This window comes from Diplotaxodon limnothrissa, linkage group LG22 (genome assembly GCF_057381915.1).
Source record: "Diplotaxodon limnothrissa isolate DT_005_m linkage group LG22, D_limnothrissa_male_GT1.1, whole genome shotgun sequence".
NCBI lineage: Eukaryota > Metazoa > Chordata > Actinopteri > Cichliformes > Cichlidae > Diplotaxodon > Diplotaxodon limnothrissa.
Genome location: NC_140616.1, coordinates 3039340 through 3054942, shown reverse-complemented (window position 1 = coordinate 3054942; position 15603 = coordinate 3039340). Strand labels below are relative to the sequence as shown.

At 38.2% G+C, this 15603-nt stretch overlaps 1 protein-coding gene and 2 pseudogenes across 1 annotated transcript; 1 reads left to right on the top strand and 2 right to left on the bottom strand.

Moving 5' to 3' along the window:
• Window positions 1-1759: 1759 nt before the first annotated feature.
• On the bottom strand, window positions 1760-2250 carry LOC146609161 (Ig kappa chain V region K-25 pseudogene; annotated as a pseudogene).
• A 4586-nt stretch (window positions 2251-6836) lies between these two features.
• On the top strand, window positions 6837-11596 carry LOC146609160 (uncharacterized). Its single transcript, XM_085346958.1, has 4 exons — window positions 6837-6913; window positions 7134-7342; window positions 9897-10004; window positions 11271-11596. Exons 1-4 carry the CDS (start codon window positions 6837-6839, stop codon window positions 11594-11596), a joined length of 720 nt encoding a protein of 239 aa, XP_085203084.1.
• A 2030-nt stretch (window positions 11597-13626) lies between these two features.
• LOC146609159 (Ig kappa chain V region 2717 pseudogene) lies at window positions 13627-14108 on the bottom strand (annotated as a pseudogene).
• Window positions 14109-15603: the final 1495 nt, after the last annotated feature.

Below are 15603 nucleotides of genomic sequence, written 5' to 3'. Positions count from 1 at the left end.
AGATCACAAAGTCGGTTGTCTAACTTTCTGATTGTATTTGAATTGAAAGGTGTGTAGGTTTTACCCACAAGGATTTTTTCGCCAGACACTCAAAAGTAATTGAACAACTGTCTACTACAACCCATTTCATGGAGATATAAGACTTGTTTCCTCATTATTCAAAGATAAGTTAAAAAGATGAAGTATTTTCAGTTCAAAGTTAGCATAAGGTTCAGGAAATCGTCAATCAGCTAATATACTAAACTTTAAAAACCACCCAAGACTTTCAGAGGCAAAGAAATAGGATATTCTTCCATTTTTAAGTCACCTTCTTTCACCTCAACAGAGCATGCATTCCTGTTATTAAATACTAAACTGAATGAAGAGAGACACACAAACGAGCAGAAACTGAATTTGGATTCAGTAAAGGCCTAGTGGAGAATTATGTTGTTGAGTTTGTTTGTTTCAGAGTCAGAGAGCCGTGTCTCTCTACAGTTTTGTTTCAAAATAGCTGATAACTATTCACTGATAGCTGCTAACATCTGCAAACAAATATAATTCTATAAAGTTGTTCTATATAGTGTGTAACTGTTAATATAGAGGGTTATTAAATTTATTGCTAATGAAATTGTAACCCAGTGTTAAAAACAGGATTAAAAGCATAAATATTGATACTCTTTTGATTAAAATACTCATTTCACAATGGGAATAAATATTGATAAAAAGCAATTAAATATAATAAATGCTGATAAAAAGCATGTAAACATAAGTTTAATCAATATGTGGATAAATGGTGTGGAGGCAGGACTGACCCTCCTCCAATCTGTGTGCGCTGCTCGGACACCTGTGTGTGCCTTCATGTACCAATCAGCTACGCTAGAGATACAGATGGAAGGAGAAAGAAGCTATCTGGATAGTAAAAGCCTTTTTGGTGAAAGTACTTGGAGAGTATTAGTGATTTCTGAAGGCCATGCAAACTCTGTGAAGCCCTGTATAGCATTTGCTGCTTCACATGGGGCCTGTCTCAATATGCAAACTTCTAAGGGTCTGAACAGAGTTTCATCATGTTATTGTTGCACTATTATGTTCCGCCACATGTTGTTATTACATGGGTTGATTAAGGTAAACATTAGGCTGACATCTGGGGCCAGAGCTGAAACTCTTCTGGGCCAGTACAGGACCACCATTGTATCTGCAGCTGGCCTTGTGCTGGCCCATGTGTGGGCCACTTCTGGCAAACCTGATCTGGTCCACCAAAGGGCCGTCATACTTTGCGGTATGTGGGCCATGTGTAAGCACATTGTGTGGGCCAGATCAGGGCCATAACAATTTTACTGTGTGGGTAATAGTTTATGTTACACTTCTTTTGCTCCAAATCACATTTTATTCACTACTGTTGTGTTTCTACATCATTGTAAATAAAGTCATTGTCCACACCACAGCTCAGAGTCTGTCTTGGGTTCACTCCACGCTCTGGCGACAGCCCTGACACTTGATTAGATGTTATGGCTTTGTTCCACTGCGGTTATCAAAGGTCATGACTAAGATTCATCTTGGTATCTGTTACTGGCCCACGTTTGTTCTTTAGTTAATTATATATTTGCAAGTTGAAAACAACATGCATGAGATAGCAGTGGGACACATATTTGTGTTGAAGGGCTTTATTTTGTGTGTGTGTGTCCTCAGTGAACTGTATCAGTCTCTGCAGTATCTTCCAGCTGCAGCAGTCACTTCAGTTTCTGTTCAGTCTGACTGAGGGAGGTTTTTGTACGACTGTTTTTCACTGTGTGAACACATGCTGACTGTTGATAACATGAAAACTCTGACAGTAATAAACTGCTGCATCTTCAGCCTGGACTCCACTGATGGTCAGAGTGAAGTCAGAGTTTGATCCACTGCCTGTAAAACGAGCTGGAATCCCTGATATTCTCTCATGAGCACGCTTAATGAGCAGTTTGGGAACTCCTCCATCTTTCTGTTGGTACCAGGCTAAATAGTGATAGTTGCTATAAACATAAACATCCTGACTGGTCCTACACTTGATGCTCACAGATTCTCCCACAGCAGAGCTCACTGCTCCAGGCTGAGTCACTGTGATCTGTCCTCTGGACTCTGAGGACACAGAGACAAAATCATAAAGCAGCTTCATGGTTTTGTGGGCTTCATTTCAGAGGGACAGATGTTGATAGAGGAGAGGAGTTTGATTCTCTGGACTTTACCTGTGAAGCAGCAGCAGAGGAGAGTCCAGATGAGGACGCAGATCAAAGTCATGTTTTTGATGAGGAGGATTTCTGTGGCTTCTGTTGTGATGAAGGACAGCTGTCAGTCATCCAGTGTTCAACTCTCAGGACTATAAACTCTCCCAGAGCACTGGAGCATGGTGCTGCTGATGCAAAGTGCCTCTCTATGGAAATTTGTTGACTCAGTCCAGTGCATGTGTGACATAGACATAAGGTTCAAGTTAAATCCCGCTAAATGGGACATTGGCACCACCTACTGTTGCAAATGTCAACCTGCAGTAACCACCAAGTGCAAGGAATTCTGGGTAAACCTCAGAGTAATGGAGGATTCCCAAAGAGGTAACGAATGTGCAAATGTGGTGGACAGAAAAATCATGTTGCTAGCTGTAACAGTAATACAAGTTGACCCAGTTATTTTTGGTTAAACATTATTTATTTATTGGTTATTTCTTAAATCCTTATGTTGGGTTAAACGTTTGTTTATGTGAGACTTGTTTATCAGTAAAGAGACTGGAGTATAGCTAGCTAACTCTGATGCCGCATTTTCACACAGGGCCCACGCTGATTGTCCACAAGAATTAAAACCATTCTACTTGTTTCCCTTTGTAATGAATGCAGGTATGTGACTGTGCACTACTGTTTAGAGTATGATATACATTATTTTATGTACAGCTCTAAGGAAGCACCTTAATGTAGCTTAAATATGTTTTAGTATTTTTCTGTATTCCTTTTGTTCAGGAAATTTAAGTTGCAGATTATTTCTGTTAAGATTCTTCTATTTTATTTGCATAGATTTAACCACTATATGATCACACTGCCAGTGTAAATGCAATCCTCAGAGTAATGGAGGATTTCTGTAGAGGGCTCACGCTGATTGTCCGCAAGAGTTAAAACCATTCTACTTGTTGCCTGTTGTTGTGAATGCAGATGCTGAATAAAAAGGGCTGTTGCTGCAAAATCGACCTGACCCCGTTCATTCATTTAAAGGCCTGAGAAGACACAATACAGAGGTCACACATGGTGCAGTTCGTCAGTGATCTGTTTTCAAAAATATTTTTACAGAACTTTGCACTTGAAAATAGAAGCTGAAAAATCATGAATTTAAATGTGCACAGATATAACTGAATTTAGGTCAGCAAGGATGAAAATCAGACGACCACAGTAACTGAAAGCACCGTCAGCACACCTAGTTCTAATTCTGGGAACATTTAAAAGATCTGCATCTGTTGACCTGAGAGGCTGACGGGGTTGTAAACAGTGAGTATGTCAGAGATGTACTTAGAGGCCAAACTACTGAAAGCTTTGTGAAGTAATAAAACTATTTTTTTCTGAAATGTTTTCATTATTGTTTGCAAATAGAAATTATTTATGCATTTTTAAAAAAAACTATTATATTTAGAAGTGACATTTTGAAACTCCCTTCTACTCCCTAGAAACAAAAAAGGCACTTTGGCTGAAAATGAGTCACCAAACAAATGTTATTTACAAAGCATTTGACCCATTTAAGCAAAACTGAACAAACCTCCATACTTCAACAAAAAAATTTCAACTGTTTAAAACATGACTTGATTGAAGGTTCCACAACAGCTTCTACTGTAGTGATTTCTTTATGTATTTAGTCTAATGTGCGGTGATCGTGGCTCAAGAGTTGGCAGTTCATCTTGCACTCGGAAGGTTGCCGGTTCGAGCCTGGCTTGGACAGTCTCGGTTGTTGTGTCCTTGGGTGAGACACTTCACCTGCTGCTTACTGGTGTTGGCCAGAGGGGCCGATGGTGCGATATGGCAGCCTCGCTTCTGTCAGTCTGCCCCAGGGTAGCTGTGGCTACAACTGTAGCTGCCTCCACCAGTGTGTGAATGTGAGAGTGTGAAGCGCTTTGAGGGTCTCGAAAAGCGCTATATAAATGCAATCCATTATTATTATTATTAATGCTGTTTCAAAGGAGAAGAAAAAATCTGAATTGATTATCATTGTTTTGATAATTTGATTTCTGGATTTCACAGCAGTTTCACATGCTGACTGTTGGAATTGATGTTTTTATATTGTCATTTATGCTTAGAAATATATATATATACATTTGTATGCTGATAAAAATCAGATCCTTGTTAGGTCTGATAAGATTCTGTGTGCGCTTGTGTACCATCAGATGAGAGGAAGCAGTCTCGATGTTATAATTCTATTATAGCTTTTGAAACCAGACGGTTCCATTTTCTTAAAGGTTCGAGAGGTCACACCTTTAAATATGTATTTGAGACATGACCTATTGCAGGTTCATGTTTTTATATTTTAGTAAGACGTTTACTTCCGCTTTTCTGCATACAGTTTAAGTTCATTCAAAGGTCGTATGACTGTGTATAGTTTGGCTGGAAACACACACACACACACACATTCACCCACACACAGACACTGATGTTGTTCAGAGATGTTGCTTAAGAATGTCACGTGTATTTGTAATTGCATATTCATGAATGATTGCTTGCTGACAATAAAAAGGGCTGTAGCGAAGGAATCAGGCGAAGTTGGTTGAGTTCAGGTGAAGGAATCTTTTCCTCAGCTTTGACTGACTTCTCTCACGAGCCACAAAGACAAAGAGCTCTGTCTTGACTTGTTTTGTCGTGCAGTTAGTTGGTCTCGTGTTCCAGCGGGGTTTGTGCCTAGATAAACCCAACACTGACGTTGGACACACTAGTATGGAAGCCCGTTTCCGCCACTAAAAAAAAAAAAAAGGATCCATAACTCAAAATTTCAAGTTATTTTCTCAAAATTCTGAGTTACTTTCTCGAAATTTCGACATATTAACTCGAAATTTCGATTTATTAACTCAAAATTTTGAGAAAAGTAACTCTAAATTTCGAGTTAGCGCTGCCAATCAGTAATCTACGTGAATGATGTCATTTCCTCGTTACCCGGAAGCTGAAGCCCTCAGCTACAAATGCTACAGCTAAGCTAGGTATTACATCCAGTCGTGAATGCACAGATTGCTGAGTGTTTTCAGCCTGGCTTCACAAATGATGAAATCCCTGTGTTATTAGCTGAATCACATGGTGTTACTATCAGCAAACGTACTCGTGAAAGCGCCAATTTGTTGCGATCCGTTTTTGAGTGCGCGGTCCTGCGCCATATCCTTCCGGGTAACAAGAAAGGGACCTCATTCACGTATATTTTTGATTGGCAGAGCTAACTCGAAATTTTGAGAAAAGTAACTCGAAATTTTGAGAAAAGTAACTCGAAATTTTGAGAAAAGTAACTTGAAATTTTGAGTTATATTTCTCGAAATTTCGAGTTACTTTTCTCGAAATTTCGAGTTATGGATACTAGCTTTTTTGTTTTTATTTAGTGGCGGAAACGGGCTTCCATACACTGGAGACTGCAGATTCTGCGTCTTGTTTCACATGTAAGGACGTGATGGTCTCTAGCCTGAGCGGTAGGCACCGATCACTAACATCAACAGCAAGAACTTAAAGCATGCATCTCCAGCTCAGTACAGACCAAACATGATCCCAAAGTTAAACAAACATGAGATAAAACCATAGACAAAGATGGACTTGGTGAAATCTGGAAGTAGTAACTGCTGTTCGTTGCCATACTGCCACCTTGTGACGGAAGTTGGTAACATCAGGAAAGTGTGACTTACCTTAATCAAGAACATTCAACATAACACAGATTCAAAAGTAAAAGACAAGAGAACATGTTTACGGTCAGCCTAACATCCTGAGAGGAAACTTAGTTCAGATGGAAAACTCCATTGTTGAATTAAGTTTATGATTTAACCACACGGGTGTACTGGTGAAGGTGAAGGATTTCTCAAGTTTTGCTTTGTACTGTGGTAGTTTTCTCCCTGAATATTAACAGTGATAGTTTGTCAGGTGTAACATAGTCAAGTAGTTGTAATGTGGCTATATTATCATGTTCACTGTGGATGTGATGGGATGTTCAGTTATGTTTTAGTCTCTAGTCCAGGTCGGCCGTAATCAGCACTAGGTTTTGAAGATGTCCAGTGCTTGTCAAGACTATTTAAACACAAGGACAATTCAGTTTCAAATTATAGGATGATCCAATAGTCCAGTTTAAGACAAAGTAATCATTGAAGCTAGAATTTAACAGTGAAAAAAGACAGAAGGGGAAATTTAATTATTTTACTAATTCTAACTTCATGTTTTCATTGGAAGCTGAATTTGTTACTGTCAAAGAGATGTATTACAGTGACTCGCTGACTTTGAAGACTTAATTAAAATGAAATTTTTTTGAGTAATGTCATGTTTTCTTTTCAGTCAAACAAAATGTTATTTTTCATTATGATGCATTGTGAAATTTCCTTTGTGTTTTTTTTTTTATATCAGCTCATTTGACTGGAGTACCATCAATTACAGTTTCACTCTATGAGTGTGTGTGTGTGTGTGTGTGTGTGTTGTGTGTGTGTGTGTGTGTGTGTGTCCTCAGTGAACTGTATCAGTCTCTGCAGTATCTTCCAGCTGCAGCAGTCACTTCAGTTTCTGTTCAGTCTGACTGAGGGAGGTTTTTGTACGACTGTTTTTCACTGTGTGAACACAGCTTGACTGTTAGGATAGTGAAAACTCTGACAGTAATAAACTGCTGCATCTTCAGCCTGGACTCCACTGATGGTCAGAGTGAAGTCAGAGTTTGATCCACTGCCTGTAAAACGATCTGGAATCCCTGAATATCGAGTGGTAGCAAGGTAAATGAGACGTTTGGGGGGGTTTCCATCTACCTGTTGGTACCAGGCTAAACGCTTAGAGTCATAAACATTCTGACTGGTCGTACACTTGATGCTCACAGATCCTCCCACAGCAGAGCTCACTGCTCCAGGCTGAGTCACTGTGATCTGTCCTCTGGACTCTGAGGACACAGAGACAAAAACATAAAGCAGCTTCATGGTTTTGTGGGCTTCATTTCAGAGGGACAGATGTTGATAGAGGAGAGGAGTTTGATTCTCTGGACTTTACCTGTGAAGCAGCAGCAGAGGAGAGTCCAGATGAGGACGCAGATCAAAGTCATGTTTTTGATGAGGAGGATTTCTGTGGCTTCTGTTGTGATGAAGGACAGCTGTCAGTCATCCAGTGTTCAACTCTCAGGACTATAAACTCTCCCAGAGCACTGGAGCATGGTGCTGCTGATGCAAAGTGCCTCTCTATGGAAATCATCTGACTGACACAATGAAATCCTTCGTGCTTTTTCTGTCTGAATTAATGATGTCTTTTCTGTTTTTGCTTAGTTTCCTATTAATTGATATTAAAAATTACTCAAAATTTAATTTGCAGTTTATGGTTTACAGTTACAGTTAATGTGTAACCTGCCCCTTACCCTGGGACAGCTGGGTAAAGCTCCAGCCTCTCCAGAATCCTGTCAGATAAGATCACAGATTGAAATAGAAAGTGTGACATCATCAATATTTTTTATAACTTTCATTTGATGCTTTTTTTTTATATATATAAATTTGTTGGCCCAACAGCTAATTTAGGAAATTATATCGGTGACTCATAACTGAATGATCAGTCATTCAGTGTTTAACAGAACGGCTTATTCATTTATTAATGTCAATAGTAAATGATCAACTGTAATGAATATTATCCGTAGTGTCCATCTTTACACAAGGTCACTCTTCTGAAAAGAAAAACAAATTATCATCAAGAGAACTAAAACCATGAATAACAATAATCAAGAAATATAAATTAAACACAGAACACTTGGTCACAGACCAATGAAAGCTATTTTGATTGAAAACATATATTATGTTGTTTAATTTATAATGACGCAGAGTTGGTAAAAGAGGAAGAATTTATAGATTATCTGGGATGAAGAATAGTTGAGTTCTTTAAAATAAATAACACAAAAACATCTGCCTTCATTGAATGAAAGCATTGAATTAATAAAAATATTTATATTTTTATTGAGATTCATAAAAAGCTTTATTACTTAAAGAAGTACAACAAATCAGACTGCTTATGTAATGGAGTTATTTCTAGGAAAACGTCTGTCAGAAGATTGATCCACAGAGGGAAAAGTAGCCATATGCTATGAGATGATGAATTAATGACGTTTGAAGCAAATGCTTAAATTTACAACACGTGTTCTTTGGTCAGAGTGGCAACCCAGGTAACTGTTGGTATGACAATATATATTATAATGAGGTTGTTATTACACATTATGTTGAAAACAGCAAAGCTCTTGGAGAATTTCACCAGCCATTTGTACAGTACTGCACTTAAAACAACACAGAAGAGGTACTGATTGAAGGTGTTAACTACAATTTCAAATGGAAACAGAGGATAGCTGGATTCTGAAATAAACACTGGATGCTGGGAAATGGTGCAAAGTAATTGAATGACTGTCTACTACAAACCATTTCATGGGGAAACAAGATTATCTTTGTAATTCATCTTGGAATAATGAGGAAACAAAGTATTTTGAGTTCAAGAGGTGAGCTTGCATGTATCAGCATGAGGTCCAGGAAATCATCAATCAGCTGACAAACTAAATCAAACATAGAGAAAAAAAACTTTATTACTGTCAAGTTACACTCAAGAACTGGAAGACTGGATTAGACTTTGCCAGTAAAACATTTAAAAGGTCAAAAACAGTTAAAAGATGAACTTTTTTCAGCATGACTGGAAGAGAAAATTAAAAGGAGAAAAACTGATCTGATGCAAATCACAACATCTGTCAAAGATGGTGGAGACAAAGTTATGGCACTGATGGTTTTGGCTGTAAGTGTAGCTGGGCCACTGGTATTTACTGATAATGTTACTGCTGATAGAGGTAGCATGACCCTTCTCACCCTGGACACAGTCTGTTTGACCTGCTCCCCTCAGGCAGGAGGCTCCGGTCCATTCGCACCAGAACCTCTCGCCACAAGAACAGTTTCTTCCCCTCTGCTGTTGGACACATGAACAATAACCACATGACTGTCCCCGCCACTAACACATGACCCTACGCTGTGTCACTGCATCATTTCATGTCTGGCACTGATCACCACCTGCACTCATGTATATATCTTTCTACGTAGCACTCATAATTCTTATTCTCATGTATATATGTTTGGCACTGATCACCACCTGCACTCATGTATATATCTTTCTACGTAGCACTCATAATTCTTATTCTCATGTATCTCATGTATATCTCATGCACATATCTTTCTTTCTACATAGCACTTTAATTCTTATTGTCTGCACTGAAGCACCGCAGCAATTTCCTAATGTTGTAAACCTCAACATCTGGCAATAAACCCATTCTGATTCTGATTCTGATTCTGATTCTGATTCTGATGTCACAATCTGGGAGGCAGATCGTCTGGAGGAGGATTTGGACCCAAACGCAAGCACGGACGACAGCGTAGCTGTGAGCAAGTTTATTAACAATGAAAGGCATTTTCCAGTGACATTTGTTCACGCCATACCCGTTCCTGTTATGTGCTTCGCTTACGTTAAATAAAACTCACTCCCTGAATCTGAGTCTGCGTTTGGGTCCTTCCAATAAAACCTGCAGCTGTGACAGGGAGCTTTTGTAGTGATGTATCTTAACAACTATAAAATGTAAATTCTCAAATTATAATTTTGGAACTTTATTTTATTGTGTTTATTTTATTTTAAAATTATACTATTAATATGTTATAAAGCTATGATAAAAACAATTCATATTGTTGAGTTTGTTTGTTTCAGAGTCAGAGAGCCGTGTCTCTCTACAGTCAGAGGTTTTTGTACGGCGCCTCAATGAGTTTGTATCACTGTGGTGGACTTTTGGTGGAGGAACCAGACTGGATGTTGGAAGTAAGTCGAACTTAAACCTCTTTTATTTTATCAGATTTCTTTCTTGTGGTTATCTTGACTTTTCTGTTCAGTGTGCCAGAAAACAAAAATCATTAAAATAGTTTTTAGATCAATTTTCATGAAGACACAAAGTTAGCTTCAGAATAAATGTTAAAATCAATATTAACAAATAATATAAAACATCAGAGTGGACTTGAGGATTATTGAGATATATATATGTCTGGTTAACTCTTGAGAGCTTTTGGTTTTAATTTAGTCTGTTAGAGTCAGAGAGCCGTGTCTCTACAGTCAGAGGTTTTTGTGCAGCGGCTCAGTGAGTTTGTATCACTGTGGTGGACTTTTGGTGGAGGAACCAGACTGGATGTTGGAAGTAAGATTATAATGTTTTTAAAGAAACTACATCGAGGTTTAAATGTTAGCTTTATAACAATGAAGTATTCATGTAGAGGTAATATTATAACCATTGTACACTGGAGGCTGACTCCATCAGCTTTAATTAGATTTTATGTTGACATTTCTGACATAAAGACGATGCATTGTGTAAATAATATAAACTGTCATCAGCCTGTGATTATTTTCTAGTTTGAAATCACAGTCACTGTTTCTAAGATGAATTAAATGTAACTGTCCTCAAGTTAAACAGAGTGAAGATAAAGATTTCTGGTCTTTTACTTAGTCAGTAAAAATGTAGAATTTGCTTAGAAATCATAAAAGCACTACAATAAATGACTGAAACTCACATGAGGTAAGTAGAAAACTTGTGTATTATACAGAACGGAGGTTTTTGAAGCTGAACATCTTGTATAATTGTTGCCATATCTGCTTATTTTATTTCCAGAAGTTAAAGATGGGCATTTGACAGTGTGCAGCACGTCTGGTGTTTCTGTTGTAGCAGATATCATTTCAAATGTCATTAAAATCATGTAAGCAGTAAAAAAAATAATCCACATCATTTAAGTAGTGCTATTAAGTTTCTTATCTCCAACAAGTGATGTGTTATAGATAACTGATGATGTTGAAGCTAAAATAGTTTTTGTAAATGTTTCCACATCTGCTTCTTTTATTTCCAGTGTAGTTTGAACATATTTCAGCTCAAACTGTGTGATGATTCTCTCTGTGCTGATATGCATGAGAGGTTTCTGAAAGGGAAGTGAAACAATGTGTGAGTGAATGACTGGTGGAGCAGAAAAAACACCTGACAGAAACTTCTTAACGGAGAAAATCAAATTGTGGTTCCTGTCCTCTAAGCTGATTGGTGTTTCCTAGGTGATGCCCGCCCCTCCCTGAAGGTGCTGGGTCCCTCCAGTGAGGAGCTGAAACAGGGGGAGGCCACGCTCATGTGTCTGGCCAACAAGGGCTTCCCCTCAGACTGGAGTCTGTCCTGGAAGGTGGATGGCAGTGGCAGCATCAGCTGGGAGGAGAGCAGGAGCCCCGTGGTGCAGGAGAACGACGGCCTCTACAGCTGGAGCAGCACCCTGAGGCTCCCTGCAGACCACTGGATGAAGGTGGGCTCTGTGACCTGTGAGGCCACCCAGGGCTGCCAGGCTCTGGTCTCAGAGCCACTCAGGAGAGACCAGTGTTCCCAGTCCTGAACTATATGTGACTTTTATGCTGGTCTTACTTTCACACTGCATTCTGTAGCTTTTTTTTTCAATTTCTTCTCTCATTTTTCATTGCTTTGTTTAAAGTTTAAAGTTTGTTTAAAGTTTTAAAGAATAAAAAAAATCTACATTAAATAAGAATTGAGTGTTTGTCTTACTTTGTGGTGATGTCAATATTAAACTCTAAATAATGATTTCCAGGATTCTTATTGGAAACCAGTGTGCTATCTGTAGAAAGTCAACATGAGTCAGTAGAATTAAGTCACTTTGAATACATGAAGTTAAGCGAAGTTTATGTTAAAGAGTAAGTGCGAAGGGGAATTGATAAGAACTTAGAGATTATGATTTTATTACTGAGAATATTGAGCAACACCGCCGTTATTCATGCAAAGTCATTGCATGCTGTTTAATGAATGTTTCAGCATGTTGTAGCTTGTTATATAAAGCAATTTGAGTTCTCAGGTGGAGTAGAAAAGCACAATATAAGAATGAGTCAAATGATCAGTGTTGAGGTATCTTAAAGTATTCTATTATGCAGAGTACTTTTTAAAGTAATGCAGTACATTATTTTGGTGTTTTTCTGTAAAATCACCTGAAACACACCATCTCATAACTATCATTTAACAATAAGAACTTATAGGCTACAGTCCCTCACGCCAATATAAATCCCTATCCTATCCATTCACTTAGCTTAACATCACCCTGGATTCTTGATTAGTTTAGCATTAGCATGCTGTCTGTGCAGAAGCTTGCAAGCAATCAAACTTGTGTTACCGGCATAATGTTTAGTTACTTTGTGCTTTAATAAGTACCTCTTAATATATGCTGCAGTGTTACAGTTAAATAATGGAACTATTGGTTCAAAACAATAGTGAGTAAACAGTGATCATGACTTACTTATATATATAGTAGGTGACTTATATATATGTATAGATTATATATATTGTGCTATTTCTTACTTTTTGTGTTGTCTGCTTTTGTTACTGTTTGTACTGGAGCACTGTAACCAACATAACTGGTGCAGGAAATAGACTGGAATTTGAAATTACGTTTACACTGATTGTAAAAATCAAATATGCATAAGGTTGAATGTTAACATCTCAAAGATGTTGTATTCATATAGTAATATGAATATTCCCAGTGGAAACTTACTAAACCAGGTTTGCATAAATTTTTAATTTTATATTAATATTTCTGTCAAACTGAAATGAAAACAAGGTGATGTGTAAATATTATAAACTGTAATCATCTGTAATCATCAACTGTAAAATCAACTGTAATCCTAATATATGTCAAATCAACTGTAATCATAACATAAACTGTCTGTCACGTTTAACTTGTTTCTCCCTTCTTGCTGAAAGCATCACAATAAATATTTGCATTACTGCACTCTTCATGTAATAAATGGACTGATAGTGAACTTTGGTATGTACTGTGGTAGTTTTCACATTGTATATTAATTGTGCTATTTTGCCAGGTGTAATATAGATAGGTATTTGTAACATAATGTCAAAGACAAAGTTATCAGACTAGTATTGAACAGCAAAAAAGAAAAAAATCTACAAACCTGAGAAAATTGGACTTAAAGTTTCTATTGGAAGTATTTTTATAAGTTATGCAGACAATTGTGACTCACTGATTTTGGTGATTTATTGTGTTTTTTTCTCTTTCTTTAAGAAATGTTTACATAATGAGCAATATTCAGGAATTGGTTCACATGTATTTGAGCTGCTATGAAGCAGAGGTCAAAGGTCAAAATTTGATTGAATGAGATACAAATTTCCAAATTCTTTTTTGTTTAGCAACAATAACATTTTCACTCTATCACTCTGTGTGTGTGTGTGTGTGTGTGTGTGTGTGTGTGTGTGTGTGTGTGTGTGTGTATGTGTGTGTGCGTGTGTGTGTGTGTGTGTGTGTGTGTCCTCGGTGAACTGTATCAGTCTCTGCAGTATCTTCCAGCTGCAGCAGTCACTTCAGTTTCTGTTCAGTCTGACTGAGGGAGGTTTTTGTACGACTGTTTTTCACTGTGTGCTCACCCACAGACTGTTAGGATAGTGCCAACACATACAGTAATAAACTGCTGCATCTTCAGCCTGGACTCCACTGATGGTCAGAGTGAAGTCAGAGTTTGATCCACTGCCTGTAAAACGAGCTGGAATCCCTGATTGTCGAGTGCTAGCATACTTAATGAGCAGTTTAGGAACTCCTCCATCTTTCTGTTGGTACCAGGCTAAATGGTTGTTGCCATGAACATTCTGACTGGTCCTACACTTGATGCTCACAGTTGCTCCCACAGCAGAGCTCACTGCTCCAGGCTGAGTCACTGTGATCTGTCCTCTGGACTCTGAGGACACAGAGACAAAAACATAAAGCAGCTTCATGGTTTTGTGGGCTTCATTTCAGAGGGACAGATGTTGATAGAGGAGAGGAGTTTGATTCTCTGGACTTTACCTGTGAAGCAGCAGCAGAGGAGAGTCCAGATGAGGACGCAGATCAAAGTCATGTTTTTGATGAGGAGGATTTCTGTGGCTTCTGTTGTGATGAAGGACAGCTGTCAGTCATCCAGTGTTCAACTCTCAGGACTATAAACTCTCCCAGAGCACTGGAGCATGGTGCTGCTGATGCAAAGTGCCTCTCTATGGAAATCATCTGACTGAAAACAACAAGTAGTTGGATCAAATAGTCGATGCTGTTTATCAGTTAATCAGTCAGTTTATGAAAATGTTTTCTTTCTTGTGTTTTAGGACACATCCAGACATTGATGGATGTGTGGGATTTTTAAATTTGGGTATTTTCTGCAATCTTTTACAAAAACATGTTCATTGACTGAGAGAGGCAAGAAAATGTTTCATGATCAAACCAGAGCAGTACTTTGTGATATAACCCCAAGTGTTGCCAAATGCCAACAAAACATGCAAACAATGTCTGAAGATAAAGGCACAGACATCCATCCTTGTAAGACAAAATCTGATTTCCTCTTGTTCACTTAAAAAAGAAGAAGAAAAGAAATGTTGTACTTGTCTACTCAAACACATGAACAGAGTTTCAGAGAATCTTCACCCTGAAAGAAGTTTTAGAAACTTACCTGTCAGCAAATCAAAGAACCGCTTACATGTAAGCAACAGGACAGAATAGAAAAGTTTTCCCCAAAAAAGAACCTGCACATTTGAACACGGCGTCAAAAATGAAAGACATTAAAAAAAATCAGAGGAAAGGTACAATTTGCAAAACCTATTTTAGAGTTTTGTAAAACTCAGTACAAAAAAACTTGCAGTGATTCACATTGATGCATGATGCTGACCACAGGATGCAAAAGTTAAACATGACCACAGCGCAGAATCATTCATCTCTGTTTTAATTTGATATTTTTATAACAGGACAACCTGTGAGGCTGGAAAGACTTCGGTTTCATGCCCTGAACAGGTCACTTTCTGTTTTGTGATGTAGTGTCTGCAGTGTTGGGAAGGTTACTTTTAAAATGTATTCCACTACAGATTACAGATTACATGCCCCAAAATGTATTTTGTAACGTATTCTGAATACTTTGGATTACTTAATATATGATCATGCTTTTTACAACTACATGAATGTGATTTATTACTGTTACTGAAGGCTACTTGCCATACCAATAACAACTCGATTTTTACATCTTAATATAAATGAGTAACAGTAGGTGGACATTAGGTAAGGCTGCACTTTTTGCAGTGATCTGCAAACGCATATATAAAACAGGTCCGCGGCTCCAAACCGTAGTAAAGGGACCTCTGGCTAATCCGTCGGGTTCGTGTCGGCTCGTAGCTGAAAACTAGCTTTACTTTGTTGTCTGGGTCAAGTTTGTAAGAGACAGAGAGAGGCGTTGAAAGGCTGCTCCAGCAGAACTTATTGTTTCGGAGGAAAACACGAACACAGTGTCCAGTCGAGTCTTAACAGCTTACTTACAGCTGGGCTCGTCAGGCTCTCTGTTTGGATGCTGTGGTTATTATTATATTTACATGCTT